General features: G+C 46.1%; 2 protein-coding genes across 2 annotated transcripts in view; one reads left to right on the plus strand and one right to left on the minus strand.

The window, feature by feature from the left end:
• LOC122544408 (cohesin subunit SA-2-like) overlaps positions 1-2,726 on the minus strand; it is a 51,947-nt gene extending 49,221 nt beyond the window's left edge. Inside the window, exons 1-3 of the mRNA XM_043683656.1 lie at positions 2,504-2,726; positions 967-1,136; positions 39-138 (exon numbers count right to left, since the gene is read on the minus strand). Coding sequence (XP_043539591.1) covers positions 39-138; positions 967-1,124 — 258 coding nt within the window. The 5' untranslated portion in view covers positions 1,125-1,136; positions 2,504-2,726. The remainder of the gene's footprint in view (positions 1-38; positions 139-966; positions 1,137-2,503) is intronic.
• A 13,061-nt stretch (positions 2,727-15,787) lies between these two features.
• Positions 15,788-16,054, plus strand: part of fis1 (fission, mitochondrial 1) — a 9,430-nt gene continuing 9,163 nt past the window's right edge. Inside the window, exon 1 of the mRNA XM_043683596.1 lies at positions 15,788-15,895. Coding sequence (XP_043539531.1) covers positions 15,851-15,895 — 45 coding nt within the window. The 5' untranslated portion in view covers positions 15,788-15,850. The remainder of the gene's footprint in view (positions 15,896-16,054) is intronic.

A 16,054-nucleotide genomic window follows, 5' to 3' on the forward strand; every position in this document is an offset into this window, starting at 1 on the left:
CCGCGCCCGCCAGGTTTGCACTGGGCACAATCACTTACTGGGGCCCTGGAAGGACGAGAGGCCATCTGTTTCCTTCCTTTGTTCAAAGTGTCCTCGAAATCGCTGCCAGTGTCAGACTCCGATTCACTCGTTACGTTGCTAGGAGAGAATGGGAAGAGTGTCAGAGATCAAGGAATTGGTGCACGGAGACGGTTCTCAATGCTACAGATCCAGATAAAGGGCCAGTCACAGCAGGAAAGGACAAGATGTGGGACTGATCCCACATGCCACTGGTAGCAGATCACACAGCTTTCAGGGCCCCTGTACAGAACTCCTTTTGTATAGAGTTCCCAACATTCGGGGACTCAAACAAAAGCACTGATATCCCTTGGGACAACTGACTGACTACTTGCTCAGCCTTTGGTCAAGACGTGTGCAGCTGAGATTTGAATGTACTTAGATTTACACAGGGTAGACCATTCAGGAATGCGTTGGAATATTTGTGTTCAAAGATAATGAAGGCATAGATGACGGCTTCAACAGATGAGTGGAGACAGGGGTGAAAGCAGGTGATGTTACAGAGGTCAAAATAGAACACTGATTAATGAGGTGGGAAGCTCACCTTGGGATCAAACACAACATCAAAACTGCAATTTTATCTTGGACTAGAATGAGGAAGAGGAATGGAATAGAAGTGAATGGACCTGATGACAGTAACTTGTATCCCAGTTAACTAACCAAAGCAGGCATTGGATTTATGTCCAGCACGTCTGCTCCTTCAAACAGTGTCATTCACCTGAGCAGACGGATAGCACCTCAGTTTGTCAACCACAGTGCAGAACTGCCAAGGAATGTAACGAGGCTGGTCAGGAGCACAGCATTCAGAGGTTGGGAATTCACCATGTGAAAACGATACACTGCAGCAGGATGGTACAGGTATATCAGAGACAAACCTTCCACCGCCTCCCCAGGGTGACAGCCACTTACTCGGAGTCCAGGTTATCTCCAATCAATAGCTCCGCCACCTCCTCCCTGCGGAAATAGGTTGGGCTGGAAAACCGTGATTCGACACTCCCAGCAACGCTCACCGGAGACATGCCTTTCTCAGAGCCAGGGCTGGCTTTCCTCGATCTCAACACCGGCATCGCTGCGAAGAGCTGAAACACAAAAAGTAATCCCACTCACAGATAGATTGAAACAAAGTCAGGGCCACTCTATCTGTCACATCCTCTCCGTCTCTCCATTCACACCCCCTACTTCCTTCAAGGTCCTCTTCCATTCATACTTCTGCTGTATTTCACTCAGTTTTCTATTTTGACCCCAGTTTCTCTCAGTATTTCCTCCAAGTTCTTTTACTTTTACCCTTAGTTTCTGGCTGTATTTCTCTCAGGTTCTCTATTTTTGCCCCAGTTTCTCCCTGTTTAGCCCAGCTTTTCTATCTGTGCCCTCAGTTTCTGGCTATATTTACCAGAGTTTCTCTCCTCTTATTCCGTTTCCTTACAGTATTTCCCTGTTTTTCTATTTTGACCCAAGTTTCTGGCAGTATTCCTCACAGATTCTCTATTTTTACCCGTTTCTAGCTGTATATTAACCTGTTTCTCTATTGTTGTCCTCAGTTTCTAGCTATATTCAACTGAGTCTCTCTTGTCTTACCCCTATTTCCTGACAGTATTTCCTGACAGTTTCTCTTTTTACCCCAGTTTCTGGCAGTATTTCTCTCAGAATCTCTATTTTTACCCCAGTTCATAGTTGTACATAGCTCTGTTTCTCTATTTTTACCCCCAGTTTCTGGCTGTAGTTACCTCAGGATTCTCTAATCTTACCAGTGTTTCTTGACAGTATTTCCCAGTTTCTCTCCATTTCGGTCCTCAGTTTCTGGCTGTATTTACCTGAGTTTCTCTGTTCTTATCCCTGACTATTTCCCTGTTTGCATATTTTTACCCCAGCTGCCTGGCTGCATTTTTGCCAGTTTCTCTATGTTTGCCCCAGTTTCTCTCAGTGCTTCCCTCCAGTTCTCTTACTTTTACTGCAGGTTTCTGGCTACATTTCCCTCAGGTTCTCTATTTTTGCCTCAGATTCTCACTATTTCTAACCTGTTTCTGGCTATATTTACCTCAGGATTCTCTCTTCTTACCCCGACAGTATTTCCATTTGTGTGTGTTTTACCCCAAGTTTAGATTAGATTCTCTATAGTTTCTGGCTGCATTTCTCCCAGTTTCTCTCTATTTCTACCCTCAGTTTCTGGGTGTATTTACCTCAGGATTCTCTATTCTTGCCCCTGTTTCCTGACAGTATTTCCCACTCTCTCTTTATTTTTGTCCTCAGTTTTCTGGCAGCATTTAGATTAGATTCCCAACAGTGTGGAAACAGGCCTTTCGGCCCAACAAGTCCACACTGACCCTTTGAAGGGTAACCCACACTGACTCACTCGCCACATTTACCCCCAACACTCTGGGGCAATTTATCAACGGCCAATTCACCTCAACCTGAGATTCTCTATTTCCCTGTTTCGCGATATACTTACCCCAGTTTCTGTCCTTTTATTCCTCTTTCCCACCTTTATTTACTTGGGTTACTCTCCCGGTTTGTTTTCGGGACTCCGCTTCTTTCCCGCGCGCTCGAATTCCGCGCCAATCTGCCGTGATGACGCCACAGCGTTATAACAATGGCCTCACCCCCAACCGGCTGCCGCCATCTTTGTAACTGGCAGAAGCTTCGGACCGATTTCGCTGTCGCCGCCATCTTTGCGACTGGCAGAGGCTCCAGCTTAATGCCACTGTCGCCGCCATCTTTGCGACTGGCAGAGTCTCCGGCTTAATTCCACTGTCGCCGCCATTTTTGCGACAGGCAGAGGCTTCAAACTGATTCCCTCTGTCGCCGCCATTTTTGTGACTGGCTCAGGGATAAGATCTGTGGCTGTCCAGAGAAGGATATTTGGTATAGCCCTTCACAGCCTAACTGCTTTAACACTACCCCTCCCCCCCCCAAAAAACACCTTTCAAAATTAAATCTTTTATACCCCACTCACTCACCCCTAAAAAATACCTTTCAAAATTAAATCTTTTATACCCCACTCAGTCAATTTAACTGAATTGTCCCACTACTGAAAAGACTAACTAAAATTTAACCAAGTTAAAAATCACACAACACCAGGTTATAGTCCAGCAGGTTTATTTGGAAGTACGAGCTTTCGGAGTGCTGCTCCTTTATTAGGTGATCCTGGAAGTTAAGATCATGCTCACAGAATGTAACAGTCATCTGTCTGTCTAATGAGAGAGTAGGACTATGGCAATTCATCTTTTAAATGTCCTCACCCACTGGGTGAAAACGATTTTCCTCAGATCCCCTCAAATTCTTCTGCTTGTTACCTTTAAACTGTGTCCCCCGATTATTGAACCCCTTACTCGAGGTTTCTCCCTATCCAATCGGTCTTGTCCCCTCATAATTTTGTACACTTCATTTAGATCCTTCCTCAGCCTTCTCTACTAGGGAATAAAAAGCATTCTGTCGGCGCAGTGGCTCAGTGGTTAGTACTGCTGCCTCACAGTGCCAGGGACCTGGCTTCAGGCGAATGTCTGCATGGAGCTTGCACATTCTCCCCATGTCTGCATGGTGTGCAGGTTAGGGTGAATTGGCCATGCTAAGTTGCCCATAGTATCAGGGGTGTGTAGGACATTCTTCAGGGATAAATGTAGAGTAGTAGGGCAGGGGAATGGGTCTGGGTGGGTTCTCTCCAGAAGGTCGATGTGAACTTGTTGGGCCAAATGGACTGTTTCCGCACTGTGGGGATTCTATGATTCATAGCTGAATTGCTCCATCCCACGCAACTTCCTGGTGAATCTCCTCAGCACCTTCTCTAAAGCAGTCACAGATTTCCCATACCATGGAGACCAGAACTGCCACAGTACTCCAGCTGTGACCTAACTGACATTCGTGACCAGTTCCTTCATAACCTCCTTGCTCTTGTATTCAATGCTTTGAATATTGAAAGCAAGCACAGTCAGAGAGTTTTGAGAAGATTTGTAGCTCAGGTTGAGGTTCTGGATGTAGGTTTGCTCGCTGAGCTGAAGGATTCATTTTCAGATGTTTCCTCACCATACTAGGTAACATCTTCAGTGAGCCTCCGGACGAAGCACTGTTGATGATTTCTGCTTTCTATTCATAGAATACAAATAAATAGAAAGCAGGAATCATCAGCAGTGTTTCGTCTGGAGGCTCACTGAAGTTGTTACCTAGTAGGGTGACAAAACGTCTGAAAATGAACCTTCCAGCTCAGTGAGCAAACCTACATCCAGCAAGTACAGTCAGTTCTGCTATAACACGGTAGTTCCGTTCTCATGCAATCCTGTGTTATAAGAAAGTCGCATAACAGCAGCACTATTTAAACTAATGAGGCCAGAATTGTGTTATAACCAACACACGCTTTAAAACGTCGTGATTTAGAAACAATGTCCTCAATTCATCAGTTGTGTTATAGCGAATTCTCTTAATGCAAGGTGCATTATCGCAGAACGACCTGTATCCCATATATCTCCATAGTTAAAAATCACACAACACCAGGCTATAGTCTAACAGGTTTATTTGGAAGCTCTAGCTTTCGGAGTGCTGCTCCTTCATCAGGTGATTGTGGAGAATAAGATTGTAAGACACAGAACTAATAGCAAAAATTTCCAGTGTGATGTAACTAAAATTATATATTGAAAAAGAACCAATTGTTTGTTAAGCAATTCTTCTTTTAAAATGAGATTCTGGATTAGAGTGGTGCTGGAAAAGCACAGCAGTTCAGGCAGCATCTGAGGAGCAGGAAAATAGATGTTTCGGGCAAAAGCCCTTCATCAGGAATAGAGGCAGAGTATTACAGGGATAGAGTACAACAGGTGAGTGGGGGAGGGGATGAAGGTGATAGGTCAGGGAGGAGGGTGGAGTGGATAGGTGGAAAGGAAGATAGGCAGGTAGGACAAGTCATGGGGACAGTGCTGAGCTGGAAGTTTGGAACTAGGGTGAGGTGGGGGAAGGGGAAATGAGGAAACTGGTGAATTCTAGATTAGAATGACCATATTGGTATCAGTTGTTTCATACTTAAATCGCAAAACTTTTTTTAAAAAAGTTACATTCTCAAGTGCACTTTAACAATTGTTTACTTTAACAATTAACAATAACACTTTAACAATTAACACTTTAACACCAATTGCTAACACCAAATGTGGCACAGACAACTTAAAACTGAATGGCCACCCTGGGTGCTGGGGGAAAAAATAAGCACTACCACACTTAGGTGGTAGTGTGGGGGTTAAATTATAAAAAAAAGGGGAGTTTTTAGTCCCTACATCCCCTTCACTGTTTTGATCACCCAGCACTGCCCTTTGATGTGAAGGGCAGTGTTTGTCACTGGCCACCCGGGTGTTTTCCTATCTTCCTGGTGGTGGAATTTGAATAAAGATTTGTGCACTTTGTGTCTTTCACTGTGTCTCACACCTGCACACACACACACCATGGGAAATTTAAAAAAAAAAGAAAAAAAATAAAACTGAATGGCAGAGCTCCTGCAATCACCTCCCTTGCCCCTCACTGCAGTGTGGGGTACATCATTTTTTTGCATATTCACTTGTGCGATGTGGGCGTCACTGGCTGGGCCCAACATTGATTGTCCGTCCCTAGTTGCCCTTGAGATGGTGGTGCTGAAAATGTGTTGCTGGAAAAGCGCAGCAGGTCAGGCAGCATCCAGGGAACAGGAAAATCGACGTTTCGGGCATAAGCCCTTCTTCAGGAATCGTCCGAAACGTCGATTCTCCTGCTCCTTGGATGCTGCCTGACCTGCTGCGCTTTTCCAGCAACACATTTTCAGCTCTGATCTCCAGCATCTGCAGCCCTCACTTTCTCTTGAGATGGTGGTGGTGAGCTACCTTCTTGAACCGCTGCAGCCCCCAGGATTCTGACCCAGCGACAGTGAAAGAACGACTGACATATTTCCAAGACAGGATGGTGAGTGGCTCGGAGTGGGGTTGCAGGGGATGGTGTTCCCATGTATCTGCTGCCCTTGTCCTTCTAGATGGAAGTGGTCATGGGTTTAGAAGGTGCTGTCTGAGGATCTTTGGTGAATTATCTCATCAGGGTATTTACCTGGGTACTTATCCACATTCAAGCCTGCTAAAGCTGCTAACACCTCATCATTCCTAATGCCAAATCATTTGAGTATATCAGAGTACCTGGCCCTGATTTCCATATCTACTTTCTGTACAGTGAACACAGATGCATTGTACTCACTTGAGTCCTCAATTACGTCTTCCAGTTTCACACAGAGATTGCCACTTTGGTTCCTAAGAGGGCCTTTCTCTTTAATAAAACAAAGAACTGCGGATGTTGAAGATCTGAAACAAACAGAAACAGAAATTGCTGGAGAAATTCACCAGGTCTGGCAGCATCTGTGGAGGGAAAAACAGAGTTAACGTTTCGCGTCCAGTGGCCCATCTGTTCCTGGTTATTCCCCAAATATACTGATAAAATGTCTTTGGATTTTCATTAATATCAGCAAACAGTGTTTTCTTCAACGTCCCTTCTTTTCTCTCCTAATTTCTTTTCATCCTTCTGGTCAGCACATTACAGGAATGATGTGGAGCCTTTGGGGAGGGTGCAGAAGAGGTTTACCAGGATGCTGCCTGGATTAGAGGGTATGAGCTATAAGGAGAAGCAAGAGAAACTAAGGTTGTTTTCTCTGGAGAGGCGGAGGCTGAGGGGAGACTTTATAGAAGTCTATAAACTTCTGAGATTCATAGATAGGGTTGACGGTCAGAATATTTTTTTTCCCCAGAGTTGAAATGTGTAAAACTCGGGGGCATGCATTAAGGGGAGAGGGGGAAAAATGCAAAGGAAATGTGAGGGGAAAATCTTTGTACTCAGAGAGTGGCGGGAGTCTGGAAGGTGCTGTCAGGGATGGTGGTGGAGGTAGATATGATAGAGATGTTTAAGGGGCTTTCAGGTAAGCACATGGGTATGCAACAAACGGAGTGATATGGACAAAGGGCAGGCAGAAGAGATTAGTCTAATTTGGTGTTATGTTCGGTACAACATTGTGGGCCGAAGGGCCTGTCGCTGTAATGTTGTATGTTCTTACTCCAGCATTTTCCATACTCCTCTGGGGCATCTGCTGTTTTGAGCCTTCAGTGTCTAGTATAAGATTCCTTTCTTTTCTTATCAGATCCTGTAAGTCCCTTGACACGCAGGGTTCTCCACACTTAGGAAGGCACCCTTTAGCATTATTGAAATATGTTGGTCGTTCATTCTCACTACTCCCCTTTATAGTGTCTTCCAGTGCTCCAAGGTGGATTTTCCTACAAGTACCTACTCCCAGTTCCACTTTGGTGTGACCGTATTAAAATTGGCTTCCCCACAATTCAGAACTCTTATTTCTGGTCCATCTTTGTCATTATCCATAATTCCCTCAAATCTCACTGAATTGTGGTCACCATCACCAAAATGCTAACATAGAGCAAAGACCGAAGGGCCTGTTTCCACACTGTAGGGAATCTAATCTAATCTAAAAATGCAGATCTGAAATAAAAAAATAGAAATTGCCAGAGAAACTCAGCAGGTTACATTACATTACATTACATTACATTACAGTGTGGAAACAGGCCCTTCGGCCCAACAAGTCCACACCGACCCGTCGAAGCGGTCCGGTCGGTCTAGCACCAAAATGTTGTCCCCACTAACATATCTATCACTTGCCCGACTTCATTTGGGGGAGGCACGGTGGCTTAGTAGTTAGCTACCTCACAGCAGCAGTTTGATTCCGCCCTCGGTCCACATGGGGTTTGTATGTTCTTCCCCTACAGTGTTTGCATTGTTTCCTCCAGGTGCTGCAGTTTCCTCCCATAGTCCAAAGATGCGCAGGCTAGGGTGGATTGGCCATGTTAAATTGCCCCGTACTGTCCAGGGATGTGCAGGCTAGGTGTGTTAGCTATGCCAGTGTAGGGTAATAGGATATGGGGTTGGATGCTGTTCAGAAGGGCGATGTGGACTAGATGGAACGAATGGCCTGCTTCCACATTATAGGAAATCCCAAAAATAGGTTCAGCCCCACCCCCCTCTCATAGGACTTCCTACGTGCTGACTTGAAAAACTCTTCCAGACACATTTTAAGAATTCTCCCTCTGAGCCTTTCACATTTTGTCTGTCTCAGTAAATCTTGGGGAAGTTGAAATCCTTAATATTATAATGCTATTATTTTCTCACTTCTCTGAGGCAAGCTATATTATTCAGCTGAACAGGTTATTTAAGGTCTGATCAAAATGAATACAAAAAGAAACACATGTTTTGATAAAAAGCAAATTAATTAGCTTAATCTAATTTGGCTCCAGTAAATGTTTTATTAACCAGCACCCATGGGACCAGGGGTGTGCCATTGACTGAATATTCCAGACAATCAACGGGTCCACATAATCTATGTAAAAGCACACTCTAAGTAACAGGAACGTAATGCATATGTCTCATTGCTAAACATTAATTACAGAATAAATTGCTTAAATAATAGTGCAACTTTGCCTGAAATAAAACTTACCATTAGAGGGCCTTCTCACACAACTGACTACTTGGACATTGTGATAAATAGATCATGAGACTTAAGGAGGCCTTGACTCAAAGTTGAATGCATTTAATATTCTGTGTGCCCATTCGATTGAACAAGAGGTGTATTTACATTGATTATGTTAGAAAACTACAATAATTTGGACAGAATAGGAGTTGGGAAGTCATGTTGAGCTTATACGGGACATTGGTGAGGCCTCTTCTGGAATACTGTGTCCAGTTCTGGTTGCCCAGTTATAGAAAGGATATTATTGAGGGTTCAGAAGACATTTACCAGGAATGGAAGGTTTGAGTTATAAAGAATGACTGGATAGGCTGGGACTCTTTTTTTTGCTAGAGCATAGGGGGTTGAGAGGTGACCTGTTGGAGTTTATAAAATCATGAGGGGTATAGATAGCATTAATGGTCTTTTCCCCAGGATGCGGATTTCAAGAATAAGGGGCACATTTTTAAGGTGAGAGATGTAAAAAAGGACATGGGGGCACAGAGGGTGGTTCCTGCAGAAGTGGTGGATGCGGTTATAGTTACAATGTTTAAAAGACATTTGGATAAGTACATGAATAGGAGAGGTTTGGAGGGGTACGGGTGGGACTAGTTTAGTTTGGGATTATGTTCAGCATGGACTGGTCTGTTTCTGTGCTGGATGACTCTACGGCTCTAAAAGTACAGTAAACTTTGTGGTATTTGATGCATATAATTTTTGCCTGTTTATCTAAGCTGCTGGTTAAAATAAAGAATGCTGGATATGCAAACTAACAAGTGAATCTATTAGCTTAAAACTACTTTAGACATTTTCAACAAGTGAGTCTCATTGCCCTCTGCCCTCTCTAGGGTGACAGCTAGCACTCAGAGCTCAATAGAACATAGAACATAGAACAGTACAGCATAGTACAGGCCCTTTGGCCCTCGATGTTGTGCCAGCCTTTCATCCTACTCTAAGATCAGACTAACCTACATACTCTTCATTGTACTAACTTGCATGTGCCTATCCAAGAGTCACTTAAATGTCCCTAATGTATCTGACTCTCTCAGTTTCCATGGCACTGGTCTCACGAACCCCAGTCCGATGGTGAAAGGTCCTCCATCTTGAAAGTTTGTCCAAGCTGGGAAAAGTCTCCAGTATTAATGGTGTTCTGAATCTGAGACTACATGCTGTATTGCCATGCGGAGTACTTTTCCCCTGTGCTAGTCACAAACAAGTCCAGGTGTTGCTGCAAAATAGACTGTTCTCAAGCCAATTCAAGGTTGTTGCCAGCCATAACAGGCTTTTATATTAAGCCTGTTTTTCACATATTTTCCTTCCATTGCTTGTTGCCATGTCCAATTAACGCTCAATGATCTGGTTTGGAGATACCGTTTTTGAGTCTAACACGACATCTGTCTTTTGTTCCCTCCCTGACTGTTTGGGGGACTACAGTGCACCCTCAACAATGTGATTTCCCCCTTTTTGTTTTCAAACTCTACCCATAATGGCCTCATTTGAGGAACCTTCAAAGATATCACCCTTTCTTCCTGCAGCCATTGTTTCTGTCATCAATATTGTGTCCCCACTTCCTTTTACAGCCCCTCCTTTCCTGCCTGGAGTTTTTAATACCCCAGAATATTGAGCTACAAGTCTTGTATCTCCCTCAAACAAGTCTCTGTGATGGCATTTATGTCACATCACTATGCATTAACTAATGCCCTCAATTAATCTGCTTCACTTGCAGGACACCACACATTAAAATAAATGCTACCAATCCTTAACATGCTTGCCCCATACTTTAACTTCACTGTTTTCACACTGTATCCCAGATGGACTTGGTCCTTCTTTGATTCTTGTCTGTGCAATCGCCCCTACTGCACCTCAAAACTCTGATACCCAGGTCTCAGAGTAGCCTTCTACAACTGGATCCCCAGCTCCCTGACCGACAGACCACAATCAGTGAAGACAGACAATAGCACCTCCTCCTCAATAACCCTCAAAACTAGATCCCTTAAGGATGCGTTCTCAGCTTCCTACTGTACTCCTTGTACACCCACGACTGTGTAGCCAAGTTCTGAATGAACGCCATCTACAAGTTTAGTGATGACACCACCATGGTAGATCGGCTATCAAACAATGATGAGTCAGAATACAGGAGGAAGATAGCGGGCTTGCTTGGTGTCATGGTGCAATAATAACAACCTCTCTCAATGTTGGGAAAACAAAAGAACTGATCATTCACTTCAGGAAGAAAGGAGGAGGACACACCCCTATTGACATGGAGGTGGAGAGGATCGAAAGCATCAAGTTTCTAGGAATGACAATAACTGACAATCTGTCCTGGACCTCCCATGGAGATACGACAATCGAGAAGGCACAACGCCTCTTCTTCCTCAGGCTGCTCGGGAAATTCGACATGTCCATAAGGACCCTCACCAGCTTTTACATATGTTCCATTTCTTGCAGGTGCATAATGGTCTGGTACAGCAACTGCTCTGCCCAGGACCGTGAGAAACTACAGAAGGTGGTGTGCACAGCCCAGACCATCACAGAAGCCAGCCTCCCATCCACAGACTCCATTTACACCTCTCGTTGCTGTGGAACATCAAAGACCCCTCCCCCACCCTGTTCCATCAGGCTGAAGATACAGACATTTGAACAACAAGTTCAAGAACAGCTCCTTTCCTGCTGTTATTAGACTGCTGAATGGACTCACTAATTTCAAATAATGCTGATCTTGCTTGGCACACCTCCTGTGCAGCGTAACCTGTTTGCCTCACTCTGTCTAAGTACCCTATGATCTGTACATCTTTGTAGGCTATGATCTGCCTGTACTGCTAACAAAACAAAGGTTTTCACTGTACCTAGGTACGTGTAACAACTATAAATCAAATCAAATCAAACTTACTTGCCAAATTAATTGAAGCCAGCACCAATCACACTAGCAACGCTCCCCTTCCCCCTCACAACCATTTTGATCCTATTCTGGTTCAGGACTTGCACAGGTCCCAGCTTCCTCTGAAATGAACCCAGTGATCCAAAAATCTCAAGCCCTCCCTCATTCTCCAGCACACTTGTCTGGGGTTCCATCCAGAAACATTCCCAAAATGTGAGGGTGGTGTGGAACTTTAAAAGAACATCAAATCATTGATGGAATGGATGCAAAATAGCTGTGTAATCCCACCATCAACTATGTACCCACCCCTATGCCAGTGTAGTTCCACCACTGCCCATTGTACCAGTCCCAATGCGCACTGTAATCCACCATCGTCCATTGTACGCAGCCCAATGCCTACTCTAATCCCGCCATTGTCTATTGTACAGCCCAATGCCCACTGTAGTCCCACTATCACTCATTGCAACCATCCCAATGCCCACTGTAATCCTACCATCGCTCATTGTACCCGTCCCAATGCCCACTGTAGTCCCACCATTGCCTATTGTACACAGCCTAATGCCCACTGTAATCCCACCATTGCCCATTGTACCCGTCCCAATGGGAGAAAGTGAGGATTACAGGTGCTGGAGATTAGAGTCGAGAGTGTGGTGCTGGAAAAGCACAGCAGGCCAGGCAACATCCAAGAAGCAGGAGGGTTAACGTTTCGGGCAAAAACCCTTCATGAGGAATGAGGCTGTGAGCCAAGGGGGTGGTGAGATAAATGGGAAAGGTTGGAGCTGGGGAGAAGGTAGCTGAAAGTGAGTTAGGTAGATAGAGGTGGGGGTAATGGTGATAGGTCAGAGAGGAGGGTCCAGCAGATAGGTGGGAAGGAAGATGGACAGGTAGAACACGTCATGAGGGCAGTGCCGAGTTGGAAGGTTGGATCTGGGATAAGACGGGGAAAGGGGAAATGAAAAACTGGTGAAATCCACATCGATGCCATGGGGTTGGAGGGTCCTGAGGCGGAAGGTGAGGCGTTCTTCCTCCAGGCATCGGGTGGTTAGGGAGTGGCGATGGAGGAGGCCCCAGGACCTGCATTACCTTGGTAGAGTGGGAGAGGGAGTTGAAATGTTTGGCCACTTGACGTTGGGGTGCGGGTGTCCCAAAAATGTTCTCTGAAGCGCTGTGAGTAGGGGTCCTGTCTCCCCAATGTAGAGGAGACTGCATTGGGAGCAATGGATACAATAAGTGACATGTGTGGAAGTGCAGGTGAAGCTTTGATGGATGTGAAAGGCTCCTTTGGGGCGTTGGATGGAGGTGAGGGAGAGGTCTGGGCTCAATTTCTGGGTGCAATTTTGAAAATTCTGCAGTGGCAGGGGAAGGTGCCAGGACGGGAGGGCGGGTTGTTGAGGGGCATGAACCTGACCAGGTAGTCAAGGAGGAAACGGTCTTTGTGGAATTTGGACAGGGGTGGGGAAGGAAATATATCTCTGGTGGTGGAGTCCATTTGGAGGTGATGGAAAGGCGGAGTAATTGGGAATAAGGGATAGCATTTTTACAGGAGGCAGGGTGGGGGGAGGTGTAGTCCAGGTAGACGTGGGAGTAGGTGGGTTTGTAGGAGATGTCAGTGTTAAGTTGGTCACCATTGATGGAGATGGAGAGATCCAAGAAGGGAGGGAGATGTCAGAGATGGTCCAGGTGAATTTAAGGTCGGGTGGAATATATGGTGAAGTTGATGAACTGCTCAACGTCCTTGTGGGAACATGAGGTGGCGCCAATGCAGTCACCAATGTAGCAGAGGAAAAGATGGGGAGTGGTGGCGGTGTAACTACGGAAGATGGACTATTCTACGGAGCTGACAAAGACACAGGCATAGCTGGGGCCCATGTGGGTGCCCAAGGCTACCCCTTTCGTCTGGAGGAAGTTGGAGGATTCAAATGAGAAATTATTGAGGGTGAGGACCAGTTCAGCCAAACGAATGAGAGTGTCTGTGGAAGAGTGCTGGTGGGGATGTCAGGAAAGGAAGAAACTGAGGGCTTGGAGGCCCTGGTCACGGCAGATGGAGATGTATAGGGACTGGACATCCATGGTGAAGATGAGGTGCTGAGGGCCAGGGAAACAAAAGTCTTGAAGGAGGTGGTGTCCCATATGTATGTGAGAAGTTCCTGGACGGGGGTGGGGATCTGGAAATAGGACAGTATTGAGGCAGGTGGAGATGAGTTCAGTGGGGCAGGCGCAGACTTAGACAATAGGTCAGCTGGGTAGTCAGGCTTGTGGATCTTCGGTAGGAGGTAGAATCAGGCGGTGCGGGGTTCCTGAACTATGAGGTTGGAAGCTGTGGGTGGGAGATCCCCTGAGCTGATGAGGTTGTGTGTAGTCTGGGAGATGATACTTTGGTGATGGGAGGTGAGGTCAAGGTTAAGGGGGCAGTAGAAGGAGGTATCTTTGAGTTGGCTACTTGCTTCAGTGGTGTAGAGGTCAGTGCGCCAAACTACAACTGCACTCCCCCCGCCCCACCCGTCTGCTGGTTTGATGGTGAAGTTGGGGTTGGAGCAGAGGGAGTGGAGAACTGCGCGTTGTGAGAGGTTGTAGTGGGTGAAGGGGTGAACAGGTTGAGGCAGTCAATGTCTCAGTGGCAGTTGGAAATAAAGAGATCGAGGGCGGGTAGTGGGCAGCAGTCTTGATGGGAAAAGTAAGCCTAGAGGCAGAGGCAGCCGAAGAAGTGTTCAATGTCACAACGCATTTTGAATTTGTTGATCCAGGAACGGAGGGGGATGAAGGTGAGGCCTTTGCAGAGGACTGATCGTTTTTTTCTCAGTGAGGGGGAGGTCTGTGGGTATGTGAAAACCTGGCAGGGCTGGGAGCTAGGACATAGTGTAGGGCTGGAGCTGGGAGTTGGGGTAGCGATTGTACATGGTCCAATGCCCACTGTAATCTCACCATCGCCCATTGTACCTGTCCCAATGCCCACTGTGGTCCCAATATTGCCCATTGTACACAGCCCAATGTCCACTGTAGACCCACCATCCCATTGAACCCGGCCCAACTACCACTCTAACCCCACTAACTCCACCTGGACCATCACCACTGTAATGTCACTCACTGTACCTGGCAACCTCCTACTGTAACCTCACTCACTGTACCTGGACCTGAGGGCATTGTTGCTAGGTTTGCCAATGACTGAAAGGGAGGTGGAAGGAGTTAGTGTTGAGGCAGTTGGGAGACTGCAGAATAACTTCAACTGGCTTGGATAGTGGGCAAAGAAGTGGCAGATGGAATACAATGTGGGGAAGTGTGAGGGTATGCACTTTGGTTGGAAGAATAGAGGCAGACACTATTTTCTAAACTGGGAAAGGCTTCAGAAATCTGAAGCATAAAGAGAGTTGGCAGTCCTGGTTCAGAATTCTGTTAAGGTTAACATTGTAGGTTCAGTTGGCAGTTAGGAAGGCAAACGCAATATTAGTATTCATTTTGAGGAGGTGAGAATGCAAGAGTAGAGATGTACTGCCGAGGTTGTGTAAGATTCTGCTCAGACCGTATTTAGAATATCGTGAGCATTTTTGGGCCCGATACGTAACGATGTGCTGGCATTGCAGGGAGTCCAAAGGAGATTTACAAGAATGATACCAGGGGTGAAGGGTTTGTTACGAAGAGTTTTTGATGATAGGTTCTGGGTGTGTACTGGACAGAGTTTAGAAGGATGTGGGGGTGGGGGGAGGTGGGGAATCTCATTGAAACTTTCATAACTGAGAGGCCAGGACAGAGTGGAAGTGGAAATGATGTTTCCACTAGGAGAAAGTAGAACCCAAGGGCACGGCCTCAGGGTGAAGGGGTGACCATTTGGAAGTGGTGAAAAAGCACACGACTCGAGGTTATAGTCCAACAGGTTTATTTGAAATCACAAGCTTTTGGATCGACAAACCTTTGTCAGGTGCACCAGCCCAACATCAGCACCTCTACACCTTTGGAAGCGAGCTGAGGAATTTCGTCAACCAGAGGCTGGTGAACTTGTGGAATTCATTGCCACAGAAGGCTGTGGGGAGGGGGCAGGTCATTGAGTGTGCGTAAAACAGAAACAGACAGGTAAGAGGATCAAGGTTATGGGAGAGAATAGGGGTTGAGAAACATATCAACCATGACTGAGAGATAAAGCAGATTCAATGGGCTGAGTGGCTAATTCTGTTCCTATATCTTGTGGACTGTCTGCACCATGTATAAATCCACGCTATCTCCACCATGCTGTATCTCTGCCCACAGACACCAACAACACCCACTCCCTGTCAACCCAACCCTGCCTTCCTACCGCCAGTATGAAAGATGACGAACATCACACCAGCACCGGAAGTATCGGCCGCCAGCATTAAAGATGGCGGTTCATATTGAAGATGAGCATGCGCACTGACGGGACATAATCCGGATGTGACGAACGAGGAGCTTCTGGAATCATGGAGGCGATTGTAAACGAAACAATTTCACCAGAAGATCTAGTGGTGAGGGAGGGACAGAGAGATATATACACGGGGTGGGGGCGGCAGAGAGGGAGAGGGAGAGGGATAGAGATAGAGATAGAGATAGAGGGGTATAGAGAGAGGTGGGGTGGTGAGACACAGAGGGGTACAGAGACTGGGAGGGAGAGGGGGTGGGGAGAG

Source organism: Chiloscyllium plagiosum, chromosome 48 (genome assembly GCF_004010195.1).
Source record: "Chiloscyllium plagiosum isolate BGI_BamShark_2017 chromosome 48, ASM401019v2, whole genome shotgun sequence".
Classification (NCBI taxonomy): Eukaryota; Metazoa; Chordata; class Chondrichthyes; order Orectolobiformes; family Hemiscylliidae; genus Chiloscyllium; species Chiloscyllium plagiosum.